Below are 10,889 nucleotides of genomic sequence, written 5' to 3'. Positions count from 1 at the left end.
CACAGAGTGGGTTAGGGAGCCTTGTGACACATCCATCAGATAGAAGCGGATGAAAGGACAGGGTGAGGACCAAGACGCCGCTGTACAGATGTCCTCCACTGAAACTCCCCCGAAAAGCGCTGTGGAAGCAGCTACACTCCGTGTAGAGTGAGCTCTGACTGACGGGGGCGGCGTGCATCCTGCATTCACGTAGGCATGCGTGATGCCGTCACACAGCCAGTGTGACAGCCGCTGTTTGGAGAGGGGTTTCCCCACCGATGCGTCACTGTAATGCACAAACAGCTGTTGTGTTGATCTGACAGCTGCTGTGCGCTCCACGTAGCACGCCAGTGCGCGCACTGGGCAGAGTCTGTGGAGACGCTCCTCTCTCTCCTCCTTGTGAGGGGCAGGGAAAAAGGCGCTCAGGGTAATAGTGCGAGACCTGAAAGAACTCCTAATATTTTTAGGAATGAATGTAGGGTTGGGTCTCAACACTGCGCTGCTCCCATATCCATTAATAGCCAAACAGCTTGGATGTACGGAGAGCGCGCATAAATCACTCACCCGTTTTGTTGACGTCAAGGCCAGCAACAAGGCTGTCTTGATTGACAGCCATTTCAGAGATATTTGAGCAATAGGCTCAAACGGCTGGTTGCCCAGAGCTTGCAGCACCGGAGGGAGATCCCACTGTGGCGCGAAGACGCGCGTCACGGGACGTTTCCTCCTCGCGCCCTGTAAGAAGCGGCGCACGAGAGGGTGACTGAATACCGACCTGTCTCCGAAACCTTCGTGGCAGGAGGAGATGACTGAGGCATAAACCTTCAATGTAGAAGGTGCAAGGTTTCTGTCAAACAGCATTTGGAGAAATGTGAGGATGCCATTAACAGGACAAATGACAGGGTCGATCCCTTTATCCTCACACCAGCGTTGGAAGGAAAGCCACTTTCCTGTGTAAAGGGCTGTAGTTGAAGCCGCTCGGGCGCTCTGAATAGTGTTAATCACTGCAGGCGGCAGCCCTTGCCGCTCTAACCTGTTCCACTCAGGAGCCAGGCCGACAGACGTTGACCGATGATCGGCAGCTGGCCGATGGCTCCGTCTGCTTGAGACAGAGCTCCCATGCGCCACGGGATTGGCCACGGTGGCGCACTGAGAAGCTGTGATAGCTCCAGAGCGCATCAGCGCGTCATGGTTCCCGGAGATATCAGAATTACCGATAGCTTCTCCGCTCTCACCCGAGATAACACAAAGGGAATTAAAGGGACCGGGGGAAAAGCGTACAGCAGTGTTTGAGGCCAGGGTCTGTGAGCGAATGCATCGACACCCAATGGCGGTTCATCCTGTGTCCTGAGGGAGAACCACAGGGGACAATGTGTGTTTTCCCGAGAAGCGAACAGGTCCACCTCCGCTCTCCCGAACATGCTCCAGATCTGCTGGACAATGTCGGGATGGAGGCGCCACTCTCCGTCCCGAGGTCCGCCTCGAGACATGAGATCCGCCCCTTTTAATATCCCGGGAATGTGAAGCGTTCTCATTGAGCGCAGATTGGTATGAGCCCAGAGCCACAGTTCTGTCGCCTCGCGGAGGAGATAAGCAGATCTCACTCCGCCCTGGCGGTTTATGTAAGCTGCCGTGGTCTGGTTGTCTGTTCTGATCAACACATCGCGGCCCCTTATCAGGGGAGCGAAGTGGTTCAGCACCAGGAGAACTGTGGACAGTTCCAGCACATTGATATGACTGTTTGTTGACTCCGGCCATGTTCCGCCGACGGCGTGTGAGAGGCAAGTCCCCCCCCAAGAGGGGGGGGGACTGTGGCGTCTGTGAACACCGAAATGTGTGACGTCACTCTGCCCATGGGAACTCCGTGACGCATCACCTGCGGGGATTCCCAGTAATCCAAGTTGGGCTTCACTGACAAGGGAATCGTCACTAATCGCCTTTTGTGGCGACGGGGGTCGACACGTAGGCGGGCGAACCATCTCTGTATCAGCCGCATGTGAAGGAGACTGAGAGGCACAACCACGTGAGCTGCTGACATCAGTCCCAACAGATGCATGACCGACAACACTGTTACTGACTGGAGAGCCTGGCAGCGCTGGAGAGCCTGGCAGCGCTGGAGAGCCTGGCAGCGCTGGAGAGCTGCGCGGATTGCGTCCTGCCGAAGCGCTGTGAGCTTGGCTCTCATAATGGAGGAATCCAGCTGGATGCCCAGATAGACAGCCTGCTGGCTGGGAGTCAGGAAGCTCTTTTTCCAGTTTATTGCAAAACCTAGGAGGCTGATATGACTCACTAACTGGGCAGTGTGGGACATGGCCAACTCCGCTGTGGGGGCCATTAAGATCAGGTCGTCCAGAAAAATATCCTCAGACCTCGCCGGCGGAGCGGCTCCAAAGCCGTCTCGACGCATTTGGAAAACGTGCGGGGGTCAAGAGAGTAACCGAAAGCGATTCTCTGGTATTCGTACGCTGTCCCCTGGAAGGCAAAACGCAGGAATTTCCTGTGTTTCGGGAGAATGGGCACGTGGAAATAGGTGTCTTTCAGATCTATCGTTGTGAACCAATCTCCTGGCTGCACACAGTCGAGTAAGTGCTTGGTAGTGAGCATATGGAAAGGTCTCTCCACAATACAGTTGTTGAGAGAGCGCAGATCCAGAATAGGTCTCACTCCTCCTGTTTTCTTTGGCACAAGAAAATAGTGGGAGTAGAAGCCCTTTTTCACCTCCTCCGGGGGCACTGTGGTTATGGCCCCCTTCCCCAGCAGCTCCTTTATCTCTGCTGATAAGTCTGCTGCGTCTTGTGGGTTTCTCATGGCTGACTCCATTACGCCGTTGAAGGCGGGCGGGGCGCTCGAGAATTGGAGCGCGTAGCCTCGTTTCAGTGTTTTGTCCATCCATTCTGACAGACTGCAGTTCTGACGCCACTCTGAATAACGCTCTGAGAGCGGGCGTGCATTCAGTTGTGGAGCATTTTGGAGAAAAGTGCTGTAATCTGAGAGAGCCCTCGCCGCCGCTGGCCGGTCTGTCATATGTGCCGGCACAACCCATGGGGGGCCCGCATCAAAAGGGTGGGGATGTCGCCTCCTCCTGGTCAGACATATCTGGCTCTGTGGGGAGCGGCTGAGCGCAGGAGGCGTGCGTCTCATTACCTGCGCGGCTGCGCTTGGCGTGACAGTGTGAATGAGACTGTGCCTCTTCTGCTGACATAGCGTATATGGGAGAGACTGATCTCTTTCGAGATAAAGCAGAGCTTCTATCTCGGCTCATAGTACACTCAGATACAGGCGGCATGGCCTCCGCTGCGCGAGACACACTGTGCTGTGTCAGTGTGTGGGAGCTATGCGAAGGGCGTGGAGCCCTGCGTGATCCGTCCGCTACCCCCTGACCCCAGTCTAACTGACTGAGACCAGCAGAATGTCTCTGCCTATCTTGTTTAACCACTGCGCTCTGGGCGAGTGGTCGACGTGTATGAGAACCGTGTGAACTCAGCTGAGGGGGGACCGGAGCGTGCAGACCCATCTCCGCTCTAACATGAGAGTCGGGAGAGGGAGGAGAAACACGTCTCTTCTCCTTTTTGGCCATAACAGTGGAAAAGTAATTTATTGTGTTGTTAGTGGAAAATGCTCTTTCCAGGACAATGTGAGTCTGTTTATTACAAACAGTGTCAATCAACATGTCATTACAAACACAATTTGAACTTGGGAGCGCTGGCAGGAGAGGCTCGGGAACATGGCTCTCTGTCGCTCCCACCGACAGTCAAAATCTCCTCCTCTTTGACTTGCCAGCCTGTGCGTTGCTCCAAGAGCAAGGCGGCACTCTCTGGCGCGGTGCGGTGGGCTCCGCGCGGGGCTCAGAAGGAAGAGAGGGCAGAGTCGGTGCCAGACCCGGTGGTACGGTGCGAGGAGTGGCAGAGGCGTTTCGTACGCGGCGCGCTCCTCTCTTTCCGCCGGCCGAGCGTGACACCTGCTGGTTTCACCCGAATGCCGTCGAGCCGTGCGGGGGTCGCTGCGACTGGTGGGCTCGGACCAGGGGGACGTGGCGGCGGAGGTGGGCGCTGTCGTCGTTCACCTGCCGGAACAGCTCAGTCGCCTCCTGCAGGTGCGGACCAAAAAGGCTCTCGCGACAGATCTTGCCATCCAGAAGAGCCTTCTTCTCGGTCTCCTTCAGAGCCGTGAGACTCAGCCACAAATGGCGATGCTGCAGCGTGGCCCAGGTCATCACTCTCCCGGCGGCCACGGCCAGCGCCTGGGTGAGGTGGAGAATGGCTCCTGAGGCTGTTGCCACCTCCTCCACTTCGGCAGGGGAGAGGGCATATTTTCCCACCGCCATGGCCAAGAGGGAGCTGCTCAGCAGAGCGATGTTGTTTGCTGCCGCCGCTGACTGGGCGGCGCAGGCGTAGCTTCGGTCCGCCAGCAAGGCAGAATACTGGTCCTTTTTGGCGGGTTGGCTTTTTATCGGACATCCAACTCCCATGCGGGAGGAGGAGAGCGGCCAAGCTGGGCTCGAGCCGGGGAACGCCACCGTGCTGTGCAGTCACCGCACCGTCAATGTATTTATTAATTGCGGGGAACTGGGGACAAATAATGTCGCTCCTCGCTGATGGTGATGGACGGTAAAGGTCCCCCAGCATCTCGTCGGGCTCCACCTGCGGCAGCGCCGCAGGGAGGGGGATGCCCTTACACCGGGCAGCCGCCTTCACAGCACCGGGGAAATCCTCCCTGATGAGGCGAGCTGGCGGTTTGGTATCGACGGGGGGGGCAGTGACAACCGACGCCATGGAGACAGATTCTATCTCCAATGCCGCGTCTCCAACATATCCTTCCCCCATTCGGGGGATGGAGATGCAGGGAGACGGCGGCCATGAAGTGGTGGGGGACTGAGAGGACCCATTCGAGTCCACCTCAGAGTCCGCCGCACCTAAAGTTTTGATGGCCTGCTGGAGAGGAATCTCCTCTCCCAGCTCGCCGTCCTCCAGGAAATGGGCTAGACGGTCTTGCTTCTCCTGTTGAGGTAGGCCGGCGCAGCTTAGGCAGGGGGTAGATGCTTCAAGACCCCGGCGTGCGTGCTGCTCGCCCAGACACTCGAAGCACCGAGTGTGGGTGTCGTGCCCGGCGAGGTAGCCAGGACAGGAAGGGCAGTGACGAGCTGGAGCTGAAGCGTCACTCATTTGAAGTTCTTGTAGTTGTTCAGTCGAGCTGAATAAAAATGGGAGCAGAGCAGTGGGCGTGTAGGCCTTATATAGGAGGGCGCGCCCACCGGCCCTCATCCTGATTGGATGAGAGCGTACATAAAAAAAGTTCAGCAGGCGCGCTAGCGCGCCATGGGTAAACCAATAGCGAAGCTGTTAGAAGGTGAAGCCTATGCGAAATAGAACACACTAAAAGCACGACGTAGTACAGGAAATTAATCACATATTCTAGTATGCAGTTATAAAAAAGTGAGTTTTTACTTAATACGTGATATATAGGCTACTCACCCACTGAGCAATTTTACGTTGATTAAAACACATCAAAATGGCCATAGCCGTCTAGGCTAAATTAAGTTTAAATGGGGTTGAAAAGTGAAAGTTTATTAGATGTCTATACATAGACAATATTATCCTGGACTATATGAGAGCTACGCATAGACGCAATGTTGAAATTACTTCTTGTGCTCAGATAATTATCTTGTAGGCTAGTCTACAGGACTTCTCTGGTGCATATTTGTGGTATTTACAGATGTTTATTCATTGTAATAATGTATTTACTGCTTGGTCTAAAATAGGTCTATACATAGCCGTAATGATCCTGGGCTATATGAGAGCTAAAGCATAGACGGACGTTGAAATCACGTCTTTTGCTCAGTGGGCACCTAACGCGAATGTACTACCGAACAACAAATCGAGTTACAACCTGTCAAGGCTAAGATAACATTAAAACAAACATATAGTTTGCTCATACCTAACTAAGAAGCTTAGGTTGAATTACGCGGTAACGTTAATTTAATCGGCCCAACTTACGTTTGATAAGTTTGACGTTTTGTTGTTGTTTTTGTTGTTGTTGTCCTGGTAAAATGTGTCGGAAAACCACTTGCTCGATGCTGCCGCTGCTCTGTCTGTCTCACTCTCTTCACTCTGTAAACGGAGTCTCTTACTCTTATCCAAAATGTGGAAACAGCGCCACCAAAAACCCGCTTGTGGCCGAAAATATATTACATCCGTAGTGATAAGAACTACCATAGAGAATGAATTGAAAAAGTTAAGAGAGTTAAGCTCTACTATTCCCGCTCCTCATGCCGCGGCTCAAAGTGTTACTTCAAACAAATAAACTGCTGATGTTCGAGTTTGCATCATGTCAGTGCAGAGCAGTTACATCAACTCTCTTAAAAGTTTATTTTCTCCAGTATTAATATTTGTGCATTGATGTAGGCTAAATTCCTAGCCAGTGACAGCGTTTACAGTCTTTCAGAAGTGAGACAGCTTTGTCTTCACCTGGATTTGAATCCCGGAGGAGAACATTTGTGGTGAGAATTTTTGTTGGACCAACTGGCTTCAGTTTTAACTCTCAAAATGAAGGGTTACCCCAAAATCTCTTACACGTTAACAAGGCTCAAACAGTGTTTAAAATTATGTGTGCACGTGCGCGCTCTGTGTGAGGAGGTTAGAGATTAACACTCAGAGTCTAAACTCCAGTATTTTGGTTTATTAAGTGTATCAGAATTCTGATTTTTATTTCATAACTCTGAGATTAATCTCAGAATTTAAATACATTTTTTGCATGTGGCCCTAATCCTCTTACCTTGCGAGGCAGCTGGATTCGCGAGATCACGATCACGCGTTCTGTGTAACAAACCATCTGGCAAGTCAGGTTCTTCCTTGCATGAAAGTTGTTTTTTTTTCATGAGACATTTTATTTTGAAAATCCAAGACGCTCCACAGCGGAAGTGTTATTTGCTGAGTTAACTTGACACCAGCAGTTTTCTGATTGGGCGACGTTTTTGAAGCTCCAACTGACCAATGAACAAGCAGCTCGAGGGACATATAAACCGGTTCCCAAGCATTTCACACCATTCTTTGATTCTGCAATCGCAAGAAAACAACCAAAATGTCTGGACGTGGCAAAACCGGCGGCAAGGCTCGTGCTAAGGCAAAGACCCGCTCATCTCGTGCCGGTCTTCAGTTCCCGGTCGGCCGTGTTCACAGGCTGCTGCGCAAAGGAAACTACGCTCAGCGCGTCGGTGCCGGAGCCCCGGTGTATCTGGCGGCGGTGCTCGAGTACCTGACCGCTGAGATCCTGGAGTTGGCCGGCAACGCCGCTCGCGACAACAAGAAGACCCGTATCATCCCCCGTCACCTGCAGCTGGCCGTCCGCAACGACGAGGAGCTCAACAAGCTGCTGGGCGGAGTCACCATCGCTCAGGGCGGCGTGCTGCCCAACATCCAGGCGGTGCTGCTGCCCAAGAAGACCGAGAAGCCCGCCAAGAAGTAAACTCACCAGCTTCTCCACACCGACACAAAGGCTCTTTTAAGAGCCACCCACTCACTTCAAAAGAGTTTTCCTTACTAGTTCTAACATTTGTGACGTCAACTTTCACTATAAAAGATTTGTATCGGTTATATAGCCTACTACGTCTGAACTAATATTCAAGATTGCTGCCACTTCAGCTATAGAGCTTATGCTCATTTGGAACATTGTATAATGTGGGATATGCACAAACAAAACGGCTTTGAGCTCCAAATTTAAAAAGGGAATGAGTGACCTTGAGAGCCCAAACTGTGTTGCTTTGTCTTCTGACCGCCAATTTGACGTCATACATCACTCGGAATTTAAAAGACCCCGCTTTTTAAACGTCCTTTACACAACTAGAATATGAATGACATAAACATAAAGCAACAATCAAATATAATATTGTGGGATGACTTAAACATGCTGCACAATATTTCAGGTTATTTCAGCATGCTGAAAATGTCATGATTCTTGTGTCTGCATGTTAGATATGTTTCAGGCTTTATCATATCCTAATTCAAGCCTTTTTAACATACAATTTCAGGTTATAACCGTAGAACTTTGCGCTGAGTTGCAGTGTGAAGCAATTGTGTCAGTTTTATTGTTTGTGGGTGAAACCCCTCCAGTCAATAATTGTATTAATATTCTATTCTAATGTAGTTAAGTTAAACACATATATGCTCAAGTCGTATTTTCTAATGTTTTGTTGAAAGGTTATGTTGAACCAAGTTGTGTATTTTTAGTGTTGAAACATTAAGAGGAGAAATCATGTCAGACACACCAAAGATGTGTTGTCAGTTGTGTTTTATCTGCTATCTTTTTGAAAATAATTTGTCACCATGTCATGTTGAAGTCATAAGTTCTGCAGTCAGAAAGTGATTCATTAGAGACAGAATGTAAAGACAGATTGTGAACCACTGGTTTCAACAGTGTTTAAGATGCCATCTATCCAGTTTCACTTCATATTTAATGTAATCATTCCACTGAGTTTTTTTCGTATGATTTCTTATTCTGGACACCTCATGTTTGGTTACTCTTTTTTCAAGTTTGAAAATGTCAGTTTGCCCTGATGACTCAGCTAAAACTTCCTCCATGTAACTGTTGGTTAAACATTATGATTTAGACACATTTAGACACGATAACAAACACCAAGTCATAGAATTGGTTATTTTATTGGTTATTGCTGCTAACTTGTCACAGCTGAAGTTCCTTTGAAAAAATGTGGGGAAGGACCGTTTGACGCGGTTTGGCGCCGCCCAGCTAAGCGCGCTCTGTCCTTCCTCATTTAGGTCCGCAAAGAAGGTTTAAGTACTGAAGCTTTTTAGAATTTTGTATCAGTTTCTTTTTGCTTTGAAAGAAAACGTATCGAAAATGAGCGGCCGCGGAAAGGGAGGAAAGGGACTCGGTAAAGGAGGCGCCAAACGTCACCGGAAAGTTCTCCGTGATAACATCCAGGGAATCACCAAACCCGCCATCCGCCGTCTGGCTCGCCGCGGCGGAGTCAAGCGCATCTCCGGTCTCATCTACGAGGAGACCCGCGGGGTGCTCAAGGTCTTCCTGGAGAACGTCATCCGTGATGCCGTCACCTACACCGAGCACGCCAAGAGAAAGACCGTCACCGCCATGGATGTGGTGTATGCTCTGAAGAGGCAGGGCCGCACTCTGTACGGCTTCGGAGGTTAACTTCATTTACCGGACAACATCAAACACAAAGGCTCTTTTAAGAGCCGCCCACTTCGTCGATATAAAGAGATGTGTTATTTTTACATTTATTTAAAGCGGAATTATCCGTTGCAATTTTGTAATGCAGCACAATCAACATGTTAACATTACAGCTAATATGAACATTGTATAATTTATAAAATAATAAAATGATGGCATGTTAACATGGCTAACCTCATACTGGACAAATAGGCAGACAGTTCTCTATTAGAAGAAAAGTTTCAATAATTATCTAGATAATCAGGCTAGCTGTGTGGTTTTGTGTTAGTAAGTATCTGTTAACTGTATCAAACATAACATGTAAATTAACCAAGATAACTAACGTTAACTAGGTAAGTGGGTATGTTACTATCTAGCTTTATCCAACAAGCCATCTAGCAAGCCAGGAGCTAAAGCAATGCTAACATGACATTGAGCTAGCTACATCATTAAATATTTGGGGTTCACACGTCAGATCTAGTTCTGTTTGCCTAGTATACATGATTCAGTGGTCAATTCTCCACCGTTACAGAAACAGTTACATAAAGTCTTTGTGTGAGTTTAACTATACAAGAAATAGAATTAAAACACATAGACAGGCATATTCCTGGGATATCATGGCAATCTCTGACACAAACGAACTCTTTTTAATCCTTTGAAGGGCAATACAAATAAACTTCAAGAATGGCCAGTTTGAATGTTTAATTGGGATGTTGGACAACATGATACATTCATATTGGCAACACAAACATCTTCTGGATTTCAGGCACCAGTGCTGCGATTAAAGTGTTTTTTCGTCGCAAAATTTAGGTCCGGTTTAACCACAAATTAATTTGAATGAGTATACCAGCTCTATCTGCTGTAGTTGTACTCATAGTTTTCAGTTTCAGTTCAGGAGAATTCTTTCTGTAACCTCTCCACGCTCACACGCTGAATCTCAACCAATTGTATACGAGGAATAGCACAGCTCTATTTGCATCAAGTGTGTATAAAAACAACGGTACCGTTTCTACGTAACTATTCTCAGTTGTGTAATTGAGATCTCGTCATGCCTGAACCCGCGAAGTCTGCGCCCAAGAAGGGCTCCAAGAAAGCCGTTACCAAGACCGCCAGCAAGAGCGGCAAGAAGCGCAGAAAGACCAGGAAGGAGAGCTACGCCATCTACGTGTACAAGGTGCTGAAGCAGGTCCATCCCGACACCGGCATCTCGTCCAAGGCCATGGGCATCATGAACTCCTTCGTCAACGACATCTTCGAGCGCATCGCCGGTGAGGCGTCTCGCCTGGCTCACTACAACAAGCGCTCCACCATCACCTCCAGGGAGATCCAGACCGCCGTCCGCCTGCTGCTGCCCGGTGAGCTGGCCAAGCACGCCGTGTCCGAGGGCACTAAGGCGGTCACCAAGTACACCAGCTCCAAGTAAACCGCCTGGAACCACATCCACCCAAAGGTCCTTTTAAGGGCCACACACTACTTCAACTAAGAGCTCGTATACTCACATTGCTTTTTATGGGAAAATCTGTTCTTTGAAGTTACAATGGTTTTAATGTAACATTTTTGCTACTGGGAACATTTATCCATTGAGTGGATCTTCTATTTACCTTACAACTCTGTATAGTGTGTGTACACAGAGTTGTACACACACACACACACACACACACACACACACACACACACACATACATATACATACATTTGCAGATTAGAAACTCTAGGCCTATAGATTTCATGAT

At 49.3% G+C, this 10,889-nt stretch overlaps 4 protein-coding genes across 4 annotated transcripts; 3 read left to right on the top strand and 1 right to left on the bottom strand.

Moving 5' to 3' along the window:
• Nucleotides 1–1,154: 1,154 nt before the first annotated feature.
• LOC139667138 (uncharacterized) lies at nucleotides 1,155–2,311 on the bottom strand. Its single transcript, XM_071546558.1, has 2 exons — nucleotides 1,823–2,311; nucleotides 1,155–1,724 (listed from the first exon to the last, which is right to left on the bottom strand). Exons 1-2 carry the CDS (start codon nucleotides 2,309–2,311, stop codon nucleotides 1,155–1,157), a joined length of 1,059 nt encoding a protein of 352 aa, XP_071402659.1.
• A 4,742-nt stretch (nucleotides 2,312–7,053) lies between these two features.
• LOC139667134 (histone H2A-like) lies at nucleotides 7,054–7,437 on the top strand. Its single transcript, XM_071546551.1, has one exon. The coding sequence runs from the start codon at nucleotides 7,054–7,056 to the stop codon at nucleotides 7,435–7,437; it is 384 nt and encodes a 127-aa protein (XP_071402652.1).
• Nucleotides 7,438–8,826: 1,389 nt separating this feature from the next.
• On the top strand, nucleotides 8,827–9,184 carry LOC139667140 (histone H4). Its single transcript, XM_071546561.1, has one exon. The coding sequence runs from the start codon at nucleotides 8,827–8,829 to the stop codon at nucleotides 9,136–9,138; it is 312 nt and encodes a 103-aa protein (XP_071402662.1). The 3' UTR covers nucleotides 9,139–9,184.
• Nucleotides 9,185–10,204: 1,020 nt separating this feature from the next.
• Nucleotides 10,205–10,579, top strand: LOC139667136 (histone H2B 1/2-like). Its single transcript, XM_071546556.1, has one exon. The coding sequence runs from the start codon at nucleotides 10,205–10,207 to the stop codon at nucleotides 10,577–10,579; it is 375 nt and encodes a 124-aa protein (XP_071402657.1).
• Nucleotides 10,580–10,889: the final 310 nt, after the last annotated feature.

The sequence above is a fragment of the Centroberyx affinis genome, unplaced genomic scaffold (genome assembly GCF_046629955.1).
Source record: "Centroberyx affinis isolate AG114_WGS23_722 - 3 ecotype Tasmania unplaced genomic scaffold, CSIRO-AGI_Caff_v1 ptg005313l_1, whole genome shotgun sequence".
NCBI lineage: Eukaryota > Metazoa > Chordata > Actinopteri > Beryciformes > Berycidae > Centroberyx > Centroberyx affinis.
Note: the sequence above shows the minus strand (reverse complement) of the source record. Positions and strands in the feature narration are given on the sequence as shown.

Excerpts from the sequence above, each read along its gene's own strand:
- LOC139667136 (XM_071546556.1), top strand. The coding sequence starts at position 10,205 with ATGCCTGAACCCGCGAAGTCTGCGCCCAAGAAGGGCTCCAAGAAAGCC.
- LOC139667138 (XM_071546558.1), bottom strand. The coding sequence starts at position 2,311 with ATGGCCCCCACAGCGGAGTTGGCCATGTCCCACACTGCCCAGTTAGTG. Across the intron at positions 1,725-1,822 it reads ACGGAGTTCCCATGGGCAGA|TCAACAAACAGTCATATCAA; the intron begins GTGACGTCACAC and ends ACATGGCCGGAG.
- LOC139667134 (XM_071546551.1), top strand. The coding sequence starts at position 7,054 with ATGTCTGGACGTGGCAAAACCGGCGGCAAGGCTCGTGCTAAGGCAAAG.
- LOC139667140 (XM_071546561.1), top strand. The coding sequence starts at position 8,827 with ATGAGCGGCCGCGGAAAGGGAGGAAAGGGACTCGGTAAAGGAGGCGCC.